At 54.4% G+C, this 25,914-nt stretch overlaps 2 protein-coding genes and 1 pseudogene across 2 annotated transcripts in view; 2 read left to right on the top strand and 1 right to left on the bottom strand.

Moving 5' to 3' along the window:
- Window positions 1-9,551: 9,551 nt before the first annotated feature.
- Window positions 9,552-12,030, top strand: MRFAP1L2 (Morf4 family associated protein 1 like 2). Its single transcript, XM_059676063.1, has 2 exons — window positions 9,552-10,097; window positions 11,007-12,030. The coding sequence occupies exon 1, from the start codon at window positions 9,723-9,725 to the stop codon at window positions 10,080-10,082; it is 360 nt and encodes a 119-aa protein (XP_059532046.1). The 5' UTR covers window positions 9,552-9,722; the 3' UTR covers window positions 10,083-10,097; window positions 11,007-12,030.
- Window positions 12,031-13,226: 1,196 nt separating this feature from the next.
- On the bottom strand, window positions 13,227-14,307 carry LOC132242292 (heterogeneous nuclear ribonucleoproteins A2/B1-like; annotated as a pseudogene).
- A 7,932-nt stretch (window positions 14,308-22,239) lies between these two features.
- MAN2B2 (mannosidase alpha class 2B member 2) overlaps window positions 22,240-25,914 on the top strand; it is a 30,932-nt gene continuing 27,257 nt past the window's right edge. The window contains exons 1-2 of the mRNA XM_059682947.1: window positions 22,240-22,374; window positions 23,726-23,872. Coding sequence (XP_059538930.1) covers window positions 22,240-22,374; window positions 23,726-23,872 — 282 coding nt within the window. The remainder of the gene's footprint in view (window positions 22,375-23,725; window positions 23,873-25,914) is intronic.

The raw sequence follows: 25,914 nt of genomic DNA, 5'->3' as shown, positions 1-25,914 counted from the left end.
ATGTGTCCTTAGAGTGTTGCTTTTGTCCACCTAAACCATAGGTCAGCGGTTCTCAACCTGTGGGTCACGACCCCTTTGGGAGTCGAACAACCCTTTCACAGGGGTCGCCTAAGACCTTCGGAAAACACATATATAATTACATAATTGTTTTTGTGATGAATCACTATGCTTTCATGATGTTCAATTTGTAACCATGAAATTGGGGGTCACCACCACATGAGGAACTGTATTACAGGGCCAGGCATCAGGGAGGTTGAGAACCACTGCTCTAGGTCTCCCTTTTCAAAATGGCTGCGTGTGTTCTTTGCACCATAAGGTTAAGAACCAGAGGTGACTCTTGCTCCAGTTTGAGAACCATTGTTCTACATCCTTTGCAGTAACTCCTTCGTTCCTCTTCCTTGTGAGTTTAGCCACAATTGAAAAGCAGCTGCCATTCAGGTTTCCCCGGCTCCTAAGTCCGTCCTGGCTTGCCAGTAATTGGAGGATTGATTGATTCTTGCATTTTCTAAGCGAAAAACCTGACGAACCATTCTGAGAGGCTAAATTGAGACTAGGGTTGCCGGAAGCTTTTCATGGCAGATCCATATGTTCCCCAAGTCCTCTGGCCCTTCCGTGGGAGCCCTGCGGAGTTCAGACCACGGCTGGCTGTGCAGAAGGGCTGTTGGGGATTCTGGGACAGGTCCCTGGGGTGAGGACCTAACTGCTCGGGTAGCTCGGGTGTGACAAGTGTCCTTTTGTATCAGAGTGCTGTTCCAGAGAGAACCCCAGAGCCACGGGAGCCCGGAGGACTATGCAATGAGCTCTGATGAGAAGGAGGCAGAGTATGCAGGATGTTTATGCTCCCCTGGCCCCCCATGTGGCCAGGATGGGGCTGGGAGTCGGTCCCCAAAGTCGTACCACAGAGGCTTCTGCATCCAGATGTTTCAGCAGAGGTGACCCCGGGAAGAAAAATTTGAATCTCGTGGACATTATGGGAGGACTGGCGACAGCCAAGGACACAGTTAAGACTTGGTGGAGGAGGGGGCGTTAGCAAAGGCCTGACTCCAGGACAGCCTGCAGAGTTCCTCGCCTTCCCAAGGAGAAACCTCAGGATCCAGGCAGCTGGGACACCGGAGGCCTGGCTCCGGCCCCTGCTACCTGCTCTCTGTGGCCTGGAGCAGGCGCTGGCTTGTGTCAGGTACTTTCCAGCGTGACATGCTGTATTTCTCCAACTAAAGCTCATCTGGAGTAAACTGTACTGGGGGCAATTAACGCTGTTCCAATTCTCCACCTCCTAGGCACAGGGGCGGGGTGCACTGGCTAGCCCCCAGCTGGTGGTGTGTGACTAATTCTGGTCAATGAATTATAAAAGAAAGTCACACCCAAGCCAGAACCTCCCGTGAGAGACCCTCCAGAGCTCTCTTCCCTCTGGCACAGGGACCAGCAGCGTGCAAGATGGGTGGTTGATCGTCAGCTCCCGCTCCTTTGATGAGAGTAGCTCCTGCCCACCGATGATGAACACGCAGCACGAACGGGGAACAGCCTTCGCGGTTTTCCCCAGGCAGTGGATCAGCAGGCGTGGATTCCCACCCTCTTCCTGAGATGAACGGAAATCTGGAGAGGGCTTGTGTCATGCAGTTGCTGCCCAAAGTAAGACCCTCTCCCTGGACAATTCTATTTCCCCCTCTTCTGATCGCCATGATGTTCTTTTTTTTCTTTTCTTTTTCTTTCTTCCCCAGTGTGGGGTGTGCTGGAGGCAGCCAATCAATGATTCCCATCATTGATGTTTCTACCTCTCTCTCCCTCTCCCTTCCTCTCTGAAATCAATAAAAATATATTGTAAAATAAATAAAATCACAAAGGAGAAAGGCATACCAGAAATGGAGAACTTCGGGTTTTTATTTTTTATATGAAAATACTATGTGTAGTTAACAATATGCTAAAACATTTTTTTAAATATATATTTTATTGATTTTTTTATAGAAAGGAAGGGAGAGGGATAGAGAGTTAGAAACATGATGAGAGAGAAGCATCAACCAGCTGCCTCCTGCACACCCACTACTGGGGATGTGACCGCAACCAAGGTACATGCCCTTGACCGGAATCGAACCTGGGACCCCTCAGTCCCCAGGCTGACACTCTCTCCAGTGAGCCAAACCGGCCAGGGCCATTTTTTTTTCTGGAAAAACATATATCACCCAAATTGAATCAGGCAGAAGTAAAAAACAAACAAACAATTAAGTGGATCTAACCCAGAGAAGAAATAAAAAAAGGCTCAGCCCTAGAGATTATATGGGCAAACTCTTGAAAAATTTGAAGGACATATAATTCCCTTTCTGAATGCATAAAGATATTAAAATTTATTTCATTTTATGAAGCAAATATTTATTATAAAATCTATCAAAATGGTACCAAGATAACACTCAAAAAACATCAACCCACATAAGAAAATCAATGCCAGAATTCCCCATAAAATTATCAGTAAGTTAAATTCAATTAACATGATTAGGTAGATTTTATCCTAGAAATGCCAGAATATTTTTAATACTAAAATAATTGAAATAATTTTGGTCATATAAGAAAAAAATGCCATCTCAATAAATGACAAAAATCTAATACCGCCCTCTGATTAAAACAACTAAGTTTACAAAATCACGTAGTAAATATTAAGTCAATATCCAACATCATATATTTTAGTGTGCCGCGCCAGCACAGCCGAGGGTGATCCTGAGTGGGGGTGATGAAAGGATTAAGAAAAGAGACAAGGGAATGAAAGCTGGGTCTCGGTGGGACGCTGCTCCCTGATGAGGAGACAGCGCCCTCCCCATGATGGTCTGTAGTTCCTTTCTTCTGATTTATATCCTTCAAACTTTCTGTTCCATGACTCACAAAAGCCTCCATTCTGTTATTCCCAAACTCATTCATACTATTTTTTTTAAATCTTCTGTTTGTTATGTTTTCTCCTTTGTATTGAATTTATCGGGGTGACACTGGTTAACAAAATTACACAGATTTCAGGTGCACAATTCTACAGCACATCATCCGTACACTGTATTGTGTGTTCACCACCCACCAAGCCTCCTTCCCTCCCCATTCGCCTCCCCATACCCCCCCCCCCACCTTCCCCTACTCCCACTTCCCTCATCAATCACCACACTGTTGTCCATGATTTCTTCTCGTTTTTTGCTCAATCCCTTCACCCTCATCCCTCACCCACTCCCCCAACCCCACCCGTCAGCTGTCAGCCTGCTCTCTATCTACGAGTCTGTCTCTATTTTGCTTGTTAGTTCAGTTTGTTCATTAGATTCCACATATGAGTGAGGTCATACAGGACTTGTCTTTCTCTGACTGGCTTATTTCACTTAGCACAGTGCTCTCCAGGCTCATCCATGCTGTCACAAAGGGTAAGATTTCCTTCTGTTTTATAGCTGAGTTGTATTCCATTGTGTAAATGCACTACCACTTTTTTTTATCTGCTTCCAAATCTTGGCTTTTGTAAATAACGCTGCAATGAACATAGGGCTGCACATAGTCTTTCGATATAGGCTGCTTTCGACAATGGAAGCACCAGTCTGCATTCCCATCAAGAGTGCTGGAGGGTTCCCTTGTCTCCGCATCCTCGTCAACACTTGATTTATTGATGACAGCCATTGTGAAAGATGTGAGGTGATAGCTCATAGCTTTCATTTGCATCTCTCTGATGATTAGTAATGTTGAGCATCTTTTCATATGTCTATTGGCCTTCTGTATGTCCTCTTTTGAGAAGTATTTGTTCAGGTTCTTTGCCCATCTTTTAAAAAATATATATTTTTATTTATTTTAGAGAAGAAGGAAGAGAGAGAAACATCAATGATGGGAGAGAATCATTGATCAGCTGCCTTCTACATGCCCCCTTCTAGGGATTGAGCCTGCAACCCAGGCATGTGCCCTTGACTGGAAGCAAACCCAGGACTCCCTAGTCCACAGGCCGACACTCAAGCCACTGAGCCAAACCGGAGCTCTTTGCCCATTTTTTAATTGGATTGTTTGTTCTTTTGGTGTTGAGTTTTATAAGTTCTTTATAAATTTTGGATAGTAACCCCTTATCAGATGTATTGGTGAATGTGTTATCTCATTCATTGGGTTATCTTTTTATGTTCTTGATGGTTTCCTTTGCTGTGCAAAAACTTTGTTTGATGTAGTCCCATTTGTTTATTTTTTCTTTTGTTTCTCTTGCTCAATGAGATATATCAGAAAAAATATCACTATAAAAATTTACTGCCTATGATTTTATGATTTTGAGTCCAACATTTAAGTCTTGAACCCATTTTTGTTGTTGTTGTTTTGTTAATCCACACCCAAGGATATTTTTTTCCATTGATTTTTAGAGAGAGTGGAAGAGGGGGGAAGAGAGAGTGAGAGCGAGAAAGAACCATCAATGTGAGAGAGAAACATCGATTGGTTGCCTCCTGCAAATGCCCTGACCAGGACTGGGGATCAAACCTTCAACCCATGGCCATGCCCTTGACTGGGAATTGAGCCCATGACCTTTTGGTGCGTGGGCCAATGCTCTAACAACTGAGCAAACAGGGCAGGACACCTTTAATCAATTTTGAGTTTATTCTTATTTATGGTGTAAGAATAGGTGGCCTAGTTTCATTTTTTTTGCATGCATTTGTTCAATTTTCCCATCACCATTTATTGAAGAGACTGTCTTTACTCCATTGTATGCTTTTGCCTCCTTTGTCAAATATTGACAGTACAGCCTGGGTTTGTTTCTAGGCTCTCTATTCTGTTCCATTGATCTCTCTGTTTTTATGCCAGTACCATGCTGTTTTGATTACTGTTTACTCATATTATTATTTGCCCCTTCAAAGCATGTTTCTTTACACCTGTAACAGCTGAGGCAAGACTCCTTCAAGCCTGGGCTTTCCTGCAGTCTCGGTGATGGTCCCTAGTAGCCCTCAATGACTGGGGGCTGCACTTCTGGTAGAGAGTAGAGAGAAGGGGAAACAAGGAAACAGGATGCGAGGTTGGGGTTTTGAGGAGGTGTTATTGCCTCAAAGGACCTCATACACTAACTGGGTAGCGGGGGAATGAGAAGCAGGGGAGCAACAGGAGAAAGTAGCTGTAAAGTGAATTGAGGGGTCAGAGGTTTAAAAAGGTGCTGGTGACTAGAGTTGAAGTGCCACCTGGAAGGGTGGGGTGTGGTCAGCAGACAGGAGTGCTGGGCAGGCATTGAGCAGGTTTGCGGTGAAAGCAAGTCCCAAGCCACCCTTGGGAATGAGTGGCCAAGGGGCGTGGAGGAGCCCATTGGATACGAGGAAGCCGAGGGCCGAGGAGCCCAGGTGTGGGACGGTGGCTGTGTGAGCATCCGGGTGATGGCAGGACCTGGGGTGGAAAGGGAGCCCAGGGGCAGGTGCCAAAGTGGAGAATAAATGAGGGGACCTGGTGGAGGGTGATTAGGCTTTGGTTCTGAGCTTAGAAGTGGTTCCCTAGGGCAGGGGTTGGCAACCTTTTCCTGTAAAGAGTCAGATAGTAATTTTTTTGGTTTGTTTTTTTAGGTCTTGGGAGTCAAATAGTCTCTGTCACATATTCCTGTTTTTCTTTCTTTCTTTCCCCTTCCTTCCTTCCTTCCTTCCTTCCTTCCTTCCCCTCCCTCCCTCCCTCCTTTCCCTTTTCTTCCTTTCTTCCTTCCTTCTTTCCTCCCTTCCTTCTTTCTCTTTTCTTTCCTTCCTTCCCTCCCTCCCCTCCTCCCTCCCTCCCCCTCCCCCTCCCCCTCCCCCTCCTTCTCCTCCTTCTCCTTCTTTCTCCTCCTCCTTTCTCCTCCTCCTTTCTCCTCCTCCTCCTCCTCCTTCTCCTCCTTCTCCTCCTCCTTCTTCTTCTTCTTTCTCAGCCCTTAAAAATGTGAAAACCATTCTTAGTTCAGGCACTATAGTTTGCCAACCCATTATTTTATTTTTATTATTTTAAAAAATATATTTTTAAAAATTAATTTCAGAGAGGGAGAGGGAGGGAGAAATATCAATGGTGAGAAAGAATCATCGATTGGCTGTCTCCTTCGTACTCCCTAGTGGGGATGGAGCCCACAGCCCGGGCATGTGCCCTGACCAGAAATCAAACTGTGACCTCCTGGTTCATAGGTTGGTGCTCAACCACTAAGCCACACTCGACGAGCATTATTCTTCACAATACTGCCGGGGCTATCCAATATGTTTTTCCTTTTCCATCTCACTCCTTGACCATTTCTGACGAGAGCATTGAAAAATATGCCAGTTTTTAGCTCTAGAGCCTGCTTTCTGCTGGTAGGAAATTGGGAGTCTAGCCCTGACGGGTTTGGCTCAGTGGCAAGAGCGTCAGCCTGCGGACTGAAAGGTCCCAGGTTCGATCCCGGTCAAGGGCATGTACCTTGGTTTCAGGCACATCCCCAGTAGGGATGTGCAGGAGGCAGCTGATCGAAGTTTCTCCCTCATCGATGTTTCTAACTCTCTCTCCCTCTCCCTTCCTCTCCGTAAAAAATCAATAAAGTATTTGTTTAAATTGGGCATCTGGACATCTTTTTACATTTTGAATAGTCTTAGTCCCTTTTCATGCCAGCTGGCAGCATTTCTGCTAATACTGGAGGCCGGGTGCACGAAATTGTGCACTGGTAGGGTCCCTCGGGGTGGCCTGCAGAGATTGAGCCCCAGCTTGCAGCCCTGCCTGGCACCCTGCCTTGGCCTGGCACCACCCCCTCACCTGCTCCACCATCCCTGTGTGGCGAATGATCAGGGCCAGGCCCCCCACTTGTCTCCCTCACTGCCTGGGAGCTGGGTGGCTGCCCCACCTCCTGCTGCAGCTGCTGATCACCAGGGGAGATTGGGGCCCCGCTCCCACCCACCCTGACCTGGTGCCACCCACTCATCTGCTCCACCATCCCGCTGTGGTCCCGCTCTCGTCAGGGCTCATTGGGGTGGCAGCACCTCCACTGCTGCCGCCCGCTGCCAGTGTTGTGTTGCTGATGCCCGCCATGTCCTGCGCTGCCCCCTGGTGGTCAGCACACATCATAGCGAGCTAAACTCCTGGTCAAACGACCTCCTGAGGGGACAATTTGCATATTAGGCTTTTATTATATAGGACAAGAGGCCCGGTGCACAAAAATTTGTGCACTCGCGGCGAGGGGGGGGGGTCCCTCAGCCCAGCCTGTGCCCTCTCGCAGTCTGGGACACCCCAGGGGATGACCACCTGCTGGCTTAGGCCCGCTCCCTGGGGGGATTGGGCCTAAGCTGCAATCAGACATCCCTCTGGCAGCCCGGGAGCCCTTGGGGGATGTCCACTTGCCAGCGGGGAGCAGGCCTAAGCTGCAGTTAGACATCCTTAGCGCTGCTGAGGAGGTGGGAGAGGCTCCCACCACCACCGCTGTGCTGGCAGCCGTCAGCCTGGCTTGTGGATGAGCAGAGCTCCCCCTGTGGGAGCGCACTGACCACCAGGGGGCAGCTCCTGCATTGAGCGTCTGCCCCCTGGTGGTCAGTGTGTGTCATAGTGACCAGTCATTCCCAGTCATTCTGCTGTAGGGTCAATTTGCATATTACCCTTTTATTATATAGGATAGAGGCCTGGTGCACAGGTGGGGGCCAGCTGGTTTGCCCTGAAGGGTGTCCCGGATCAGGGTGGGGGTCCCCACTGGGATGCCTGGCCAGCCTGCGTGAGGGGCTGAGGGCCGTTTTCAGGCTGGCCAAGCCTCCCCGGCAACAGAAGCTCCCAGCCTCTCTCTTTTTTTTTTTTTTTTAAATATATTTTATTGAGTTTTTACAGAAAGGGAGGGAGAGGGATAGAGAGTTAGAAACATCCATGAGAGAGAAACATCGATCAGCTGCCTCCTGCACACCCCCTACTGGGGATGTGCCCGCAACCGAGGTACATGCCCTTGACTGGAATTGAACCTGGGACCCTTCAGTCTGCAGGCTGACGCCGTATGCACTTAGCCAAACCGGTCAGAGCCCAGCCTGTCCTTTTTTTTCTTTTTATTCTGGGATTTATTTACCTTCTATAATTGAAACTTTGTAGCCTGGAGTGGAGCTCAGAGCTGGCCAGGACAGGCCTTCTGCTCACTCCAGCTCCATGGCCGGCTGAAAGCAGGTATCTGGGGTTTATTTACCTTCTATAATTGAAACTTTGTTGCTTTGAGTGGAGTTCAGAGCCAGCCGCGGCAGCTGGGAAGCTTGGCTTCCTTCATCATTGGGGCAACCAAGCCTCCTGCTTGCTCCAGCTCCATGGCTGCCGGCCGCCATCTTGGTTGGGTTAATTTGCATATAGTCGCCCTCATTGGCTGGTGGGCACGGCTTAAGGCGTAGCAAAGGTATGGTCAATTTGCATGTTTGTCTTTTATTAGTGTTGCTGGCTGCCTCAAAATTTTTGTGGGTTTCCTATGTGCTTTATTCCATGTCACTCATGTACCAAAAGCAAGACAAGTCTTTCTGAGGTATGTTTAACTCTTTATGCTTAATTACCAGTACTTTTGCCATATCTGGCTGCTGTGAGATCATGCCCTTAGCATTCCTAGGAGCCTGTGCCAGACCAAATTTTAAGATGGCCCTTTATGATCTATTACTCCTGTGACTCTGTTACTGTATATTGCAAAAGAGAGATCATTCAGGTAACCTAATCCTGGAAGCAGACTTCCCTTTGGCTAAGAACAAAGGGATGTCAGAGAGATGAAAAGGATGAGAATGACCTGACATGCTGCGCTTGCTTTGAATACGGAGGGCACCTTATGCAAGGACCAGAGTGGCCGGCAGAAGCTGAGTGGCCCTGGCCAACCCACAAAGAGGGGCTCCCCAATATTACCTGCTAGGCCGACAAAGAGCGAACCACCTGGAACTTACTTTATTCATCCCACAACGACCATATGCAGTAGTAACAGCATAGGGAAATAGCTATTGGGAAATAACTTAAAGCAACATTTACTGGGCCCTTGCTGTGTGCCACCTCCGATGAGGGCTGTAAGGAAGTAGAGGGCTAATACTTGCCCCGAGGGCCTGTTGTCTCGTGGAGGTGCAGTTGAAGAATGGGTCCTTTCAGTATTCTCCTCCAAGGGCACACCGGGTGCCAGGTGCGGGTGAGGAAACTGCTGAGCCAGGCCAACACTAAGTCCCGAAAAGCGAGATGCAGAGTAAAACCTACCCTGTGGACAGCAGTCGGCGAGGTCCGGGAGGGCGGTCAGGAGAACAGGGCCACTAGCATCAGCACTGGGATGCCGCAGTTCTCAACCAGCCTCGGGGGAGAGCCACTGCCCTAGGCGGCCTTGGCCCAGCTGACATCCAGACACTGGGTGCGCCACCTACCTGCTCGGGGCGTTAAGTTTCAAAAGGCACCAACTCAATTGGCTTATTTTTGAATCAGTACCTAGGCCATTGCACCGAAAGCGCCCTCCTAAGCTGTTCCAGTACCCTAACGCAGAGAAGCCGAGGTTAAAATTCAAGATCATGGGGAGCCGGATCATGATGGGAGGGCGGGAGCGTGCACGTGCCACTGAAGGTCCCCGAGTTCCCACCGGCGGCGTGGCCGTAAAGGAGGTCCGGCGTGTCGTAAAAGCGCCGCATGCCAGCAACGCCCTGGCAGACGGCGGGGAAGCCATCTTGGACGCCGTCTCCGCTGCGAAAGTTGGGAGAACCTGTTGCTCGTCACAGTGGCGGTTGGGCAGAGCTCAGCCCCGCGCCCGGCGCTCGCTGTGTGCCTGCCGGCCTCTCGGGGGCGGTGACGGGGCCGCGGGGGCGGGCGGCGCGATGCGGCCCGTGGACGCGGACGAGGCGCAGGAGCCCGAGCTGGACGGGGAGAGGGTCCGGAGCCCCGCGCTCGCCGCCGGCCGCCGTGACGTCAGCGCCCTCGAGCGCGAGCACGTGCGCGCGCACCTGCGGGCCCGCCGGCGGCTGCAGGAGATCGAGCGCCTGCTGGACGCGATCCACAGCGAGGTGGAGGCCTCGGAGGCGCGCGCGCTGGACCCGGCGCGCAGCCCCGGCGCCGAGGCGGAGGAGCGGGTGGTGAAGCTGTGCGAGAAGGTGGAGAAGAAGGCGGCGGAGGCCGCGCTGATGGGGAAGCGCATCGTGGAGATCCACCAGCAGATCGACAGCCACGGGTGTTGCTGAAGGGCGCGGGCGCAGGTGCGTGTCGGGCCGCGGGCAGCCGGCTTGCGGGGGGGTGATGGGTGGCGCCCCGCACCGACATGCTTCGGCCCTGGGGAGCCGGGGCGGGGGGCGCGGCTGTGGGTACGCGGAGGCTGAGACTGCCGAGATTTTACTTTTTTTTTTTAATAATTTTTTTAAAATATATTTTTTACTGATAGGAAGGGAGAGGGATAGAGAGTTAGAAACATCCATGAGAGAGAAACATCGATCAGCTGGCTCCTGCACACCCTCTACTGGGGATGTGCCCGCAACCGAGGTACATGCCCTTGACGGGAATCGAACCTGGACCCCTCAGTCTGCAGGCCAAGTTCTATCCACTGCCAGCGGTTCTCAACCTGGGGGTCGCGACCTCTTTGGCGGTCGAACGACCCTTTCACAGGGGTCGCCTAAGACCATCGGAAAACGCATATAGTATATCAGGTATTTACATTACTATTCATCACAGTAGCAACATTAGTTATGAAGTAGCAACGAAAATAATTTTATGGTTGGGTCACAGCATGAGGAACTGTATTTAAAGGGCCAGAAGGTTGAGAACCACTGCGTGACTGAGCCAAACCGGTTAGGGCGAGATTTTCCTTTTTGGACGTTGCTAATTAGAAGGAAACAGGTGGGTCTGTAGTTGTGAAGCATCCATACACTCGCAGGAAATATTTGCAGAATGTGGAGCAGCCCAGTCGCTAGGGTGCAAACCTAGGTCACAAGGCAAGAAAAAAAGGGAGATACCCTGGAGGTGGAACTCTGAAGCCAGACGGGAACTTGTAACTGCTCTGATGCAGTTGGAGTGCTTCTGGTGACCTTGGGGGGGGGGGGGGGGGAAGGGAGCATTCTGCAAGGGGCCGGGTGTTTAGGTTGTGACAGTAAATTTCCTCGCTTGTCCTCTAGGTTATCCGCTGATGGGCTTGGCCGGTAAGGAGGACTGACTGCTTGGAGAGGCGGAAACCACGAGTCTGTTTTTCCTCTCTCCTGGTTTTCCGTCTGTGTTCTCATCATGGTAAAGACACCTCCAGACCATTCTGGGAGATGTTTTCAGTGTTACCGTGTCATACGTGCAGTAGGATTACTTGGTGCATTCGGCTTGGAAAAGACAGCGTAGGTATCATTTTAACTTTTTATTACATGCTCTTCCATGAAAAATAGGGCCCAGCTTGTGAGCTGCTGTGTGGTCATATTCGTTACCGTGACTGTTGTATTTTTAAAGTTTGCAAGTATACGCTTGTGCTCTGCTATTTTTTATGCTTCCTGGAATTTGGGGACATGGAGGTCAGCGTTCTGCAAGAGAGAAGACACCTTGGCTGCAGCTGCTGAAGCCAGAACCCAAATCCTGATGGAGGGTGTTGGCGCCTCCGCCCTGGATGAGATTGAGCCGGCCCAGAGGACGGCGGGGCGTGGAGAGTGGTGGGGTGTGAATTTGGGGACTACGCAGTCTGTTGGATCAAAGCAGGAGGCCTGTGTCCTGTTTTTTCTTCTTCTTTTTTTCCAGAAATGTAATTTTTTCTGTGGCACGTTAATTGGTGTACATCATGTAACCTGTCTGGTGAGTAACCTAGGGTAGGGGATGAGTTCTCGTCACTACATATATTTGATGGCTTTTTATATAATACAGTCGTGCGTTTCACGGGCTTCTCGGCCAGAAATGCACATGACCTCTGGGGGAGCTGGGGAGGAAGGCGAGGAGCCTGTGGCCACAGTGGGTCCCCGGCTGAGAGCAGGGGGCACCTCCCAGGCTCAGCGATGTCCACCCTAGGCCGTCGGCGCAGACTTCACAGGGACTGAGGTCAGAGCTCAAGCTTGTTATGATGAAGTTCATTTGCCTGGAAAACCAATTTTTAGAATCTTTGTCCAAATGACCAAAGCTATTGAGTTGGCCAGAAAAGGTGAGATAAATAAATTTATTTCAAAATGAAAATTTCTTACTGATTGTCCGTCATTGTCAAATGGAGGCCAGTTGCTCCTGATTGAGAAATGTGTGGAAAGGCCGGTGTAGCCCCGAGGGAGGTGTGAGCTGCAGGCACTGCAGCAGGAGGGGCGGGGGCAGAGCAGGAAGGGGCCTCATGAAAATCTGGGTTGGCCCCCTCAGGAGGTTCAGCCACTCACTCACTGGGACCACGTGCTGGTCCACAGTCCCCTGAACACCAGGAATTGCCGGGAGAGACGAGCTAGTGAGACCGTCTGTCAACCCACAGTTGCAGTGTGGTGTCCCCAGCGCTGGTCTTCGCATCAGCACGTAAACTGAGTGCCCCCGAGGCGCGGCTCCATCAGGGAGCAGACACCGCGCTGGTGCACTTGGACCTGGTGTTTGTAAGCAGAGAACAGTGCCGGGCCCTGGAAGGAAGAAAGATGGTGTATATGTCAGCAGTGAGTTCTGTGGGAAAAGCCAGAAGGGAGCATGGGAGGCGGGCTGTTATATGTAGGGTGGGCAGGCAACATCTCTGATACGTGACATTCCAGCAAGACAGGTGTGTGGATACACAGGGATGTTACACGTGTAATAATATTTATATAGGAAATACATATGATATGATATATAGGAAGTGTGTTGATATATACAACTATAACTGCATAACTTTGAAGGAAATTCGCGTGTAACCCTACACCAGATCAGGAAGTAAAACCATGCCAACATCCTCCGAAATTCTGCTGTCTCCTTAATCCAGCCCTACCTCTCCTCTCTCCCCGAGAGGTAATCCCTCTTGTGACCAGGTTACCAATTTCTCCCCCCCCCCATAGTATTAATATATTAAATCATAAATGTACAACAGCTTCTTAAATCTACACACGCACTTACCTTTTTTTTTTTGAAAGGAAAAATGTTATGTCTTATACCAAGATCCTGGCTAATAGCTTTTCAAAACTTTGAGAAAAATCTTAAAGGTTTCACATGTCACCTGCAACTTACAAATTTAACATCATCAGAAAGCCCATTAGAAATAAACAAGTAAAAAGCTAAGAAACTGTCTCAGGCATTTTTTTTTACAATCTTCCCTCCACAGTGAGGTAATGTTAAATAATCCAACCCATTCACAGAATGGCTCCGTACCTGCCCTGGTGTCTTCTGCCACAGCCCTGCGTGCATATGCATGCCTGAGAGTCTCCTTAGCATGGCTACTGCATGACCTGACACTGTTCTGTCAGCTCTGGGCTCAGGACAAATAGGAAGAAAGCGGCTTCTCCCTCCACAGCCCCACTTCCTCCAGGACCATAGTTCCCTCCACCATATGGTCCCCCATGTTCCTGCTGCCACCAAAATTTCCACTCTTCATGGGACCATAGTTAGATGGTTGCAATTTCCACTTCCGTCATTTCTTCCTCCAGAGCTGTCATCGCCACCTCTGTAGCTGCCTCCCCCCGCCCCCCCCCCGCCCCCAGGTTGCCATATCCGGGTCCACCACCAGATCCTCCTCTTCCCCCTCCATAACCAGGTCCTCCTCCAGGCCCTCCATACCCATTTTAGCCGTCCCCCAATCCACGGCCACTTCCATAGCCATCAGGTCCTCTAGAGTTACTTCCTGGTCCTGGTCCAAAATTTCACCGCCGCCTTTAGAATCTCAAACCAAAGTTGTCTCCTCTCCCGCTTCTAGAACTTGGAGCTCCCTGCGTTTCTTGTCCAGACAAGCCTTCTGCACGATGACCACGGGTGGTTGGTATTTCTGCCACAGTCTTAGCCACAGGGTCATGCTCATCAAAAGGAACATCCAAAGCCTCTTCCCAGACTGCCTCTCAGTGATTATCTCCATGGTAACAATTTTCCCTCCTCAAAGTCGTCTCCAAGACGATGTTCCTCAGTGTCCCCTTTAACCCCACCAACGAACAGCTTCACAGCTCTTGTACCTACAGAGCCCCTGGGTTTCCAGATTCCTCTTCTCGCAACAGCACCTTTTGGCCCACCGACTCTCCCATCAATTGAATGAGGCCTTGCAGCCATGGCGGCATCAACCTCAGCCATAGATGTGAAGTTACAAAACCAAGTCCTCTTGATGATCCACTTGCAGGATCTCTCCTTACCACACAGTCGGTAAGCCCCCCCCCCCCCCCCCCCCCATTGCTCATAGTAGTTCCTCAGACTTTCTTCTGTGGTTTCAAAGCTCACGCCACCAATAAAGAGTTTACGGAACTGGAATTGTTCCTTTTCTCTGTCCATCGCGGACTCAGTCGCTTCAGCCCGATTTCCCGCAGCCGAGCGAGATGAGAGAGAAACCGGACTGGTCCTGGCGCTGTCGCGAGAACGGCCGCCGCTGGAGAAATTGCAAGGCTGGAGGCACGTCTGCACGCTCAGCGGCGCTGCTGCTACTCACCAATTTTTTAAAAAAATAACTCTATTGTTGAATATTTTTAATCCAATTTCTTTGTTTTATGAGCTATGATTGCAATCATAAGTAATGACATGTTCCCCCCATGTTGGGCTTTATACAGTGGAATCAATCCTGCGTACATGCGTCTCCCCGTGCGACGCAGGCCCATAGGCCCCTCGTTTCGATGGCTCCGAGCAGTTTCTCTGATTTCTGTGCGCATCGGGCCACCCAGGAAGCTTGTTAAACCGCGTTGCTGGGCCCACCCTGACGGTGGCTGGTTTATTTGGTCTGGGTAGGGCCTGGTCGTCTGTACTTCTAACAGCCTCCCAGCTGCTCCTTGCACTATGGTCTCGCCGCACTGTGAGACGTACTCTTCTCCTTTTCGTCACGCTGTTATGGATGGACCTTTGGGCCACTAGCCATCTGTAGTCATCATGAACACCACAACTTGCGCAATGACCATAAACCCCGAGTTCCATCTACTCCTGAACAGACAGGACTTGGGCACTCGTTGGCAGTTTTCTCTGGAATTCCCCCAAACATTTGATGCCCGGAAACCTCTCTACGTGTGACTGCACAGAGACACAATCTGTACTGTCTAGGGTTGCAGTGAGTTGCTATGTTGAAGTCTTACCGCCATGCCTGTGACTGGACCTTCTCTGGAAATGGGATCTTTGCAGAAGTACAATCCAGTTAAGAGGAGGTCATGCTGGAGTGGGCGGGGCCTTAACCCCGCTAGGATCCGCGTCCTTATGAGAAGAGGCAGAGAGGCAAGATGGCCGAGAGACGGTAGAGGTGGAAGTAAGTGCGAGGGAGGAGCTAAGTCAAGGAACCCCAGGAGCTGCCGGGAGCCCCCAAGGCTGGCATTGGTGAGAAAGAACCCTCCCCATGAGCCTTTGGAGGGAGCACTGCCTTGCTGGCACCTCAACTTTGGACTCTGGTCTCCCAGTTGTTTCAAGCTCCCCCAGTTTGCGGCCCTCTGTCATGAGGGCTGCCCAAGAACATGAATACAGGGGTTCTGAAACTCGCTTTTCCCTTGAAGCATGTGTCAAGTGTATTTCTTTTTTAAAAAATTTATCAGGGTGACATTTGTTGACATGATCATACAGGTTTCAGGTGTGGGTTTCTATGTTACAAGATCTGTATATTGCACCGTGTACCCAACACCCAAAGTCAAATCTCCCATCACCATTTATTGGGGCCCCCCCCTCTCCCCACTCCCTTCCCTCTGGCAACCACCACACGGCTGTTTGTTCACGAGTTTTAGTTTTATATCCCACATATGAGTGAAATCTCTGGTTCTTAGCTTTTTGTGACTGACTTATTTCACTTAGCATAATGTTCTCAAGATCTATCCATGTTGTTGCAAATGGCGCCATTTCATCCTTTCTTATGGCTGACTTGTATTCCATTGTGTATATGTACCACATTTAAAAAAAATATATTTTTATTGATTTCAGAGAGGAAGGGAGAGGAAAAGAGAGACAGAAACATCGATGATGAGAAAGAATCATTATCGGCTGCCTCCTGCACGCCCCCAACTGGGGACCAAATCCGCAACCCAGGCATGTGCCGTGACCAGGAATCAAACCGTGACCTCCTGGTTCAGAGGTTGACGCTCAACCCCTGCACCATGCCGGCTGGGCTGTACCACGTCTTTATCCAGGCCTCTATCACAGGACTCTGGTTGTTTCTGCGTCTTGGCTGCTGTGAATAATGCTGCAATGAACATAGGGGTGCATATATCTGCGAATACATCATTTCGAGTTTTTCGGGTGTATACCCAGGAGAGGGACTGCTGGGTCGTATGGTAGCTCTATTCTTAATTTTCTGAGGAATCGCCAGACTGCTTTCCATAGTGGCTGCACCAGCCTACATTCCCACCAGCAGCGAATGAGGGTTCCCTTTTTCCCCAACCTCTCCAACATCAAGTGTATTTTCTTCCTCCACTCCCCTCCCCTCCCCTCCCCTCCCCTCCCCTCCCCTCCCCTCCCTCCCTCCCTCCCTCCCTCCCTCCCTTTCTTTTTGGATCAGCTGCCTCCTGTATGCCCCACATTGGGGATCGAGCCTGCAACCAGGGCATGTACCCTGACTGGGAATCAAACTGTGACCTCCTGGTTCATAGGTTGATGCTCAACCACTGAGCCATGCTGGCCGGGCTATGGGAGGATTCTTTTTTCTAATTATTCTTTATTATTGAAAGTATTACATATGTTTCCCTTTTTCCCCTATTGAGCCCCTCAGGACTGCCCCCCCCAACTGCCCCAGGCCTTCAGCACCCTATTGTCTGTGTCCATGAGTTATGCATATTTGCATACTGGAGGCCCGGTGCATGAATTTGTGCATGGGTGGGGTCCCTCGGGGTGGCCTGGGGGATCGGGCTGAAATCGGCAGTCCAACGACACCTGCCGCTCCTGCCTGCCTCTCCCGCTCATCCTGACCCCGCTGTGCCTGCCACAGGCTCGCGCCTGCTGCAGTGGCACTCGCCAGCCATGAGCCCTGCGCCTGGCGCTCATCCCGAGGGGCGTGGGGGGCCACCCAGGACGCGATCGGCCCTCCAGGCAGGCGGTAGGACGCCCTTGCCGGCCTGGGATCTGGAGCCCTCCCGCTGATGGTCGAGCTGGTTGTTGAGAGCTACCTGGCGGCCACTTTCATATCGTTTCTTCCTTGCGGAGCCTCTGGGGAGGGGAGGCAGCCGCGGTGCCCAACGCCGACTTCCAGGAGGCCAGTGGCACTGTTGGGATCGTGCCATTGGCATTGGTCTGTCGGTGCCTGGCCCATTCTCTGGAGATTGGACCTGCAGGACTACTGAGGGAGTGAGTGGCTGTCACCGGGCTGGTGGGCTGCCAGGACAGGTGGTCAGCTGAGCAGCGCTCCCCCTGTGGTAGCACACTGACCACTAGGGGGCAGGTCCTGCATTGAGTGTTTGCCCCCTAGTGGTCAGTGCGCGGTCATAGCGACTGGTCGTTCTGTTGTTTGGTTCCTTAGGCTTTTATATATATAGACAAGGTCTTTGGTTGATTACCTCCCTCCCACCCACTCTCCCCCACCTTCCCTCTGAGATTCCACACTCTGTTCCCTGCTTCCATGTCTCTGGATCCACTCTGTTCATTAGTTTATTTTGTTACGTAGAGTCCACATATGAGTGTGATCATGTTATACCTGTCTTTCTTTGACTGATTTATTTTACTTAGCATGATACTCTCCAGGTCCCTCCATGCTGTCTCAAAGGGTAAGAGATTCTTTTTTTTTTTACTGCTGCATAATATTCCGTGGTATAAATGTACCACAGCTTTTCTATCCACTCATCTACTGATGGGCACATGGGCTGTGTCCAGACCTTAGCTATTGTCAATTGCTCTGCTATGAACATAGGGGTGCATACATTCTTTCTGATTGGTGCTTCGGGTTTCTCTGGACATATTCCTAGAAGTGGGACCACTGGGTCAAATGGAATTTCCATATTTAATTTTGTGAGGAAACTCCATACTGTTCTCCACAGTGGCTGCACAGCCTGCATTCCCACCAGCAGTGCAGGAGGGTTCCCTTTTCTCCACATCCTCGCCAGCACTTATCATTTGCTGATTTGTTGATTGTAACCATTCTGGCAGGTGTGAGGTGATACCTCATTGTCATTTTGATCTGCATCTCTCGGATGATCAGTGACTTTGAGCATGTTTTCATGTCTCTTGGCCTTCTGTATGTCCTCTTTGGAGAAGAGTCTGTTTAGGTCTTTTGCCCATTTTTTAATTGGATTGTTTGTCTTCCTCTTGTTAAGTTGTGTGAGTTCCTTATATATTTGGAGATTAACCCTTTATCAGGCGTATCACTGGCAAATGTGTTCTCCCCTGCAGTGGGCTCCCTTTTTGTTTTGTGGATGGTTTCTTTCGCTGATGGCTTAGAAAAAACCAGGTAGTATGTCCTTTCCTGCAGGGCCCGCCACGGCCTGACACCCTCCAGTGCCAGCCTGGTCACTGGCCTGATGAATCACAAGGGCCCCGGGTCCCTCTGGTGTCAGCCCTGCCTCAGAGGTCCTCGGGGAGATTCCCTAACTGAAGACCCTAAAAACCGTACAGATAGGAGGTGAGCGGTGGCCTCGGACGGCCAAGCACCCAGCTGACTGAGCAGGTGTGTGAGTTGGTTATGCGCCTGTTCACACAGGCCCACGCGGCTGGGCTGCGGCTCTGAAGCCCGGGCCTGACACACGGCTGCTTCACTTCTTGGTGGCAAACCTGGCTGGCCTGGCAACCGCGGCACCTGGTGCTCACCGCCCACCCCCCCGCCCCATGTCATGCCTTCACCGCAGAAGTACCCGTGTTAGTTTTCCAGGGCCGCCCTGACAAGTACACAGACTGGAAGTCCCAGGTCCAGGGCTAGAGCCTGACGCTGCAGGCCTGAAGCACAGCTGAGGGCGGGCCGGGGGCCATGGCAGGGTGGCCCGGGGGCCATGGCAGGGTGGCCCGGGAGCCATGGCAGGGCGGAGCAGGCGATGCGTCCATGCTGCGGGTCCCCCAGGGCATGGGCACCGGTGCGCCCCGGGCAGTTTCCCACCACGGAGCGGCAGCGTGAGCCCCAGGCCTGTCCGCTCTCTCTGGAGGACAGAGGGGCTGCGGTCACGGGGACTCGGAGAACGGGGCGGGCGCCCATCTGGCCGACGCCCACACACACCCCGAGGGGCACGCTGTTCCCGCCTCGAGATCACCCGAGCTTCGGCCTCTTCCCCTGCAGCCACGGCCCTCAGGAGCCGTCACGGTGTGGCCTGCCCGGGGCAGGTGACTGTTCGGCGGGAGCCTCGCGCCTCCCTGGCCGGGGGAGCACAGTGCCCCTGCCGTCCTCTGGACAATCGGCTACTCGGACCCAAGTCACAGACCCAGAGCCTGTCCTCTTAGGGTCCCCACAGTGGGAGGTCAGTGCCGTGTCTTGTGACATGCTCCGGGTGCGGGACGTTGCCTGGCCATCGCCAGAAGCAGAACGGGCACGCCTGTCAGATGCACCCAGTGGCTTAGCACCTGCCAGCCACTCATTCCTCATGCCCAGCGGCTGCTCTTAGCCTGGAGGTCCTTGAGTGCCCTCTGCTCGGGCCGTGGGTGAGGGAGAGGGGGCGTGGGTGAGGGAGAGGGGCGTGGGTGAGGGAGAGGGGCCGTGGGTGAGAGAGAGGGGCGTGGGTGAGGGAGAGGGGCGTGGGTGAGGGAGAGGGGCGTGGGTGAGGGAGAGGGGCGTGGGTGAGGGAGAGGGGCCGTGGGTGAGAGAGAGGGGCGTGGGTGAGGGAGAGGGGCCGTGGGTGAGGGAGAGGGGCGTGGGTGAGAGAGAGGGGTGTGGGTGAGGGAGAGGGGCCGTGGGTGAGGGAGAGGGGCCGTGGGTGAGGGAGAGGGGCCGTGGGTGAGAGAGAGGGGCCGTGGGTGAGGGAGAGGGGCCGTGGGTGAGGGAGAGGGGCGTGGGTGAGGGAGAGGGGCGTGGGTGAGGGAGAGGGGCCGTGGGTGAGGGAGAGGGGCCGTGGGTGAGGGAGAGGGGCCGTGGGTGAGAGAGAGGGGCGTGGGTGAGGGAGAGGGGCGTGGGTGAGGGAGAGGGGCCGTGGGTGAGGGAGAGGGGCCGTGGGTGAGGGAGAGGGGCGTGGGTGAGGGAGAGGGGCCGTGGGTGAGGGAGAGGGGCCGTGGGTGAGGGAGAGGGGCGTGGGTGAGCGAGAGGGGCGTGGGTGAGGGAGAGGGGGCGTGGGTGAGGGAGAGGGGCCGTGGGTGAGGGAGAGGGGCGTGGGTGAGAGAGAGGGGCCGTGGGTGAGGGAGAGGGGCGTGGGTGAGGGAGAGGGGCGTGGGTGAGGGAGAGGGGCGTGGGTGAGGGAGAGGGGCCGTGGGTGAGAGAGAGGGGCGTGGGTGAGGGAGAGGGGCCGTGGGTGAGGGAGAGGGGCCGTGGGTGAGGGAGAGGGGCCGTGGGTGAGGGAGAGGGGCGTGGGTGAGGGAGAGGGGCCGTGGGTGAGGGAGAGGGGCCGTGGGTGAGAGAGAGGGGCGTGGGTGAGGGAGAGGGGCGTGGGTGAGGGAGAGGGGCCGTGGGTGAGGGAGAGGGGCGTGGGTGAGGGAGAGGGGCGTGGGTGAGGGAGAGGGGCCGTGGGTGAGGGAGAGGGGCCGTGGGTGAGAGAGAGGGGCCGTGGGTGAGGGAGAGGGGCCGTGGGTGAGGGAGAGGGGCGTGGGTGAGGGAGAGGGGCGTGGGTGAGGGAGAGGGGCCGTGGGTGAGGGAGAGGGGCCGTGGGTGAGGGAGAGGGGCGTGGGTGAGGGAGAGGGGCCGTGGGTGAGGGAGAGGGGCCGTGGGTGAGGGAGAGGGGCGTGGGTGAGCGAGAGGGGCGTGGGTGAGCGAGAGGGGCGTGGGTGAGGGAGAGGGGGCCGTGGGTGAGGGAGAGGGGCGTGGGTGAGAGAGAGGGGCCGTGGGTGAGGGAGAGGGGCCGTGGGTGAGGGAGAGGGGCCGTGGGTGAGGGAGAGTGGCCATGTTTGGGGCCAGCCTGGAAGGGGGCAGCACCGCCCACACCCCTGGGCTGAGCGCGGCCCCCTGGCCGTGGCGAGTGGGGGGCTCTGTGGCCTGGCAGGATGTGGGCGCAGGTGCTGGGCAAGTCCTGTCTGCCTCAGGCGAGAGACCTCCCGGAGGCGGTGGAGCAGAGGGACCCCGACCTGCTTGAAGACGGCGCTGTTCTCCGGGTGCATTGCCGAGTGAATGACACGACTAGACGGGCAGCGCGGGGCAGTGAGCACGTGGTGCTCAGGTGGTCCCCCCACGACAGGCCCTCCGCTCTTGGGCACAGAGATGGCCCAGGCTGCCCAATGAGGCCTCGCCAGGCCTCCAGGTGGCCCGGGGAGGCCCCAGTGTCACCGCAGTGCGTGGCGCTGAAGCCACAGCCCTCCGCTGCCGCCCCAGTTTCCGATGCGCCGGCTGGGGGTCAGGGAGCTGACGTGTCTTGCCAGGGTCGCCATCCCACACCCAGGCCTGAGCCTGGCTGTTTAGGACAGTCTGCTCCTCCACCAGCTCAGTGATCTCGCAAGGCCTTCTGAAGGCCAGTGGTCCTCCTTAAGGGGGAGTGCCCGTCCCTATCACGTGGCCCAGATTGGGGCTTCCTGTGAGGGAGAGGCTATCAGAGCAGGCTTCCTGGTGGTGGCACTTCCCAAGCTGAGTTTGGAATTGAGTTTTGCAAGACAAACACGGAGCCCAGGAGTCCATCCCAGAGGGTGGGGACGCCAAGAGAGAGCACTCAAGAGAGGCACAAGCGAGGTGTGTGGGCACTGGGCACTCCCTGGCTGGAGGGACACCTGGCAGCTGCTGGGCGAGGTGGCATTGGCATTCAGCTTAAAGGCGGACAGCAGTGGCCCTGGCGGAGTGACTCAGTGGGTGGGGCATCATCCTGTACACCGAGAAGTGGTGAATTTGATTCCCGGTCAGGGCATGTACCCAGGTTGTGGGTTCAGTCCCCACCAGGTCACGTGTGGGAGGCAACTGAACGAGTTTTCTTTCTCTCTCACATTGATGTCTCTCTCTCTCTCCCCCACTTCCTCTCTCTAAAAATTAAAAAAAAAAAAAAAAGGTGGACAGCAATGGCCTGAGAACGGGAGATGGGGGCCGATCACTGGAAGTTGTTGAGCAAGCATCCGCCCCCCCCCCGCCCCCCGCAGGGCAGGGCTCAGGCCCCACCTAGCCCGGGGCTCCATGCTTCCTAATCGCCTACTTGCTCCCTGCTCCCTCCCCTGGGGCTGGGGGCGGGTGGGGGCAGCTGCCCAGTTTGCTGCCTAGCGGCCTGCCTGCTGGCTGTGGACGAGAAGTCCCTGCACGCCCGCTGCCCGCCAGGCACTGGGATGGGGCCGCGCTGGCTGCCTCTGTTCGCGCAGCTGGTGGTGCTGCAGCTGCCAGGGGCCTGGGCCGAGGACACCATCAGGGTCTTCGTGGTGCCCCACAGCCACATGGACGTGGGCTGGCTCTACACGGTCCAGGTAGGTGCCGGCCTCCTCCCCCCAGCGCCCCGAGGAGCTGCCGCCTCCTCTCCCTGCGCAGCCCAGCGTGGGTATCTGCGCCGGGTCCGCGCCAGCGTGGGGGGTCAGCCTGCTTCCAGGTGTGCCTCTGGGCGGTGACTGGGCGGCTGACCTGGAGCCGATCACTTCCTGCCTCTGAACCCAGCTTCCCCCCAGTGACAGGCAGCCCAGGCCGAGGAAGGTGCGTTGGCCGGAGTCAGGCCGTGGCCAGCCCTGCTCTGGGGGCTGCTCTGGGCCCGTCCCCCTCCCGCAGGGGGTGCAGGCCTCAGACTTGGCACCGGTTCTCCCTCTTCCTGCCAGATACTGGCGGGACTCCGTCCCTAACTCCCAGGGTGCCCCCCTGGTGAGTCACTGGCCTGGTGAGGCCTGGCAGGCAGTGGCTCTGAAGTCTGTTCCCTCCCACCCTCTGCCTGCGATGGCCTGCTCCCCATCAGAGAGGAGCTCACAGCTGGGGAGGGGGTGACTGCACCCCTTTATTCCGAACGTTCTCTGTGTGCTGACGGACACGGAGAATTGCTGAATGAGTGACTCGGCACAGAGAAAAGGCATGGAAATCCCCGATTTCCTTGTTCCCAGCGCCTCTCACTCTTTGGAATGAGGGAGGAAACACCTACACAAATGAGCGAAGGCCGCTGTGGGGGGACCCGTCACTTCGCGAAGGACATTCGTGTAACAGAGACACGGGCAGGAAGAGGCTGAGGCCGAGGGTTCAGTCTGGTCGGGGGCACATTGGGAGCCTCTGGGGGTGACGACTCCTGCAGATGGAGACGGCTTGGGGAGGGGGAGCATGCGTGTCACCCCTTTTACGGAAGAGGAAACAGGCCAGAGGAGGTCCCAGGTCACTCAGAATAACCCTGCAGCCCGCTGACTCGCTGCCCAGTGCTCTTTGCCAGCCTGGTGCCCAGCAGCCCTGGGCACACTGCGCGCACCCGGAGCCCCTGATGGGAAGCAGCCGGGTCACCCCCGAGAACCCCCAGTTGGGGGGAGGGAGGCAGGTGACCTCAGGGACCGCTCCCCACACAGCCTTCCCTGCATTTGAGCCCAGGAGGCCCCGGAGGGCTCTGGGACCTAGTTCCTCTCCTGGCTCTGGCCGCTGGCCCCTCGGGGCACTGCCCGGGGCGGGTCATGGTCCGACCCCTCGCCTCTCTGGGACAGTGTGTTCTCACCGAGCTGGCGAGCGTGTCCTGTGCTGCGTCCCAGCCTCCCTGTGTCCAGGAGTGGGTGGGTCCTTGGTGAGAGCAGAGGGGAGGCAGCGGGAGCGGGGGAGGCGGGCGCAGGCACGGTCCCTGCCCGGCTGGTGACCCCTCCCCAGGAGAACATGCAGATCTACGCCGCCAGCGTGTACACCTCGGTGGTGCGGGAGCTGACCCTCAAGGAGCACCGGCGCTTCATCGCCGTGGAGCAGGAGTACTTCCGGCTGTGGTGGGACCGGTTCGCCTCGAGGACCCAGAAGCTCCAGGTGACGGGTGGCGCGGGGCAGGGCTGGGCGGCCCCTGGGCTGGCACAGGGCTGCTGAGATGTGGTGCGGTCGGTGGTCCCTCCAGGCAGCTGCACAGACCTGGCCTCCTGGCCCCTCATGAGACCGCAGCCCCGCTGCCCCGCCGGGCACTGAGCCCTGCCGAGTGGGCCCCTGCACGGCCTCCTGGGGTGGCCCTGTGCCCACCCCTGCGGCCTTCATTTCCGAGTGTGCGCGGCCATGGCCTGGACCTGGGCACCCCGACCACGTGCAACGGTCCCCGTGGTTTATAAGCGGTGCAAAGCTAAGAAGGCTGATCAGGAAGCTCCGGGGCCCCCTGGAGGGGTGTCTGAAGCTGAAGCTGTGGAGCAGGGGTCCTCAAACTTTGTAAACAGGGGGCCCGCTCACTGTCCCTCAGACCGTTGGAGGGCCGGACTATAGTTAAAAAAAAAAACTATGAACAAATTCCTATGCACACTGCATATATCTTATTTTGAAGTATAAAAACAAAATGGGAACAAATGCAATATTTGTGTTTGCATGTGGCCCGCGGGCTGTAGTTTGAGGACCCCTGCGGAGTCATGAGGAGGAGCCTCCATTTGATGGGGCCGTGGCCAGCGCTGGGCCCCTGCTTTAAAAAAATGAATATTGTAATGGTTTCAGAGAGGAAGGGGGAAGAAGAGAGAGAGAGAGAAACATCAATGATGAGAGAGAATCATCAATCAGCTGCCTCTTGCACGCCCTCCACCGGGGATCGAGCCCGCTTGTGCCCTGACCGGGAATCTAACTGTGACCCCCTGGTTCATAAATCGACGCTCAACCACTGAGCCGGCTGGGCTGGGCTCCTGCTTTTTACACATTTCTTCATTGACCCTCCCTACTGGCCATATGGGGGGGCTAGTGACGCCCCTTTACGGAGCTGGGGAGGCTCGCAGAGGGCAGGTGACGGTCCTGTGGTCACAGCTCATATGTGACAGGAGGGATTCTGAGCCGTGCATGTCTGACAAAGTACGTCTCTCCAGGTGTCCAGTGGGCGGTCCACACCTTCTCCCATGGACACGCCAAACCCAGTTGTCTGTCTCCTACCCCCACTTCCCCGCCGGGGAGCGGAGGGTCCCAACGAACACCCGGGCAGGGAACTCCATGGCCCCGCGTGCTGGCAGCAGGGGTTTTTGTCTGTTTGCTTCATGGCCGGACCCGCAAAGCCTGAACAGGGCCTGGCGTGTAGTAGGTGGTCACCTAAAACAGCACCGAGTAGGGGTTCGTTCCTTATTTGTTGGGTGAATGCAGTGTAAATACTGCGCCTTCATAAAGCAAATAAAAAAGACAGTCTGTAAACAGCAGGGTGGCGACATGGCCCACCTTCTTTGGCCATTAGTTCACTTAAGATTACCTACTATTCTTCCGATATTTCAAAAACATTAGAACAGGGGTTCTCAACCTGTGGGTCGCGACCCTTTCACAGGGGTCGCCTAAGACCATCGGAAGACACATATATAATTACATATTGTTTTTATGATGAATCACTGTGCTTTAATGATGTTCAATTTGTAACAGTGAAATTGGGGGTCACCACAACATGAGGAACTGTATTAAAGGGTCGCAGCATTAGGAAGGTTGAGAACCACTGCATGAGAAGCACGTTGGAAGACGTGGATGAGATGAATGTCTTCTGAAAAGACACGTGCTTTAGCATGTCATGAGAAAAACCCAAACTGCAGGATGGTCTCCAAATGACTAACCTGTGATCTCCGAAACGGTCCCTCCCGTGAAGGCCGGGCCCGGCGAGGAGCTGTCCCAGAGGGAAGGTCGCCCCCGGAGGAGGACGTTCGGGGAGCTCTCGGCAAACGGGGGGGAGGTCTGGAGCTTAGCTAGCGGCGTGCGAGGGTGAATTTCCTGATTTTGATCCTTAGGCTGTGATTAAAATGATCCTTTTCTTCCCGGACGCTAACTGAGCTTCTGCGGGTAGAAGGCATGCCCTTGCTAACTTATACTTCCAAATGGTTTAGAAACGCACACTGTACAGAAAGACATGGGGGAGCGTG

Source organism: Myotis daubentonii, chromosome 1, assembly GCF_963259705.1.
Source record: "Myotis daubentonii chromosome 1, mMyoDau2.1, whole genome shotgun sequence".
In the NCBI taxonomy this organism is placed as follows: domain Eukaryota; kingdom Metazoa; phylum Chordata; class Mammalia; order Chiroptera; family Vespertilionidae; genus Myotis; species Myotis daubentonii.
Note: the sequence above shows the minus strand (reverse complement) of the source record. Positions and strands in the feature narration are given on the sequence as shown.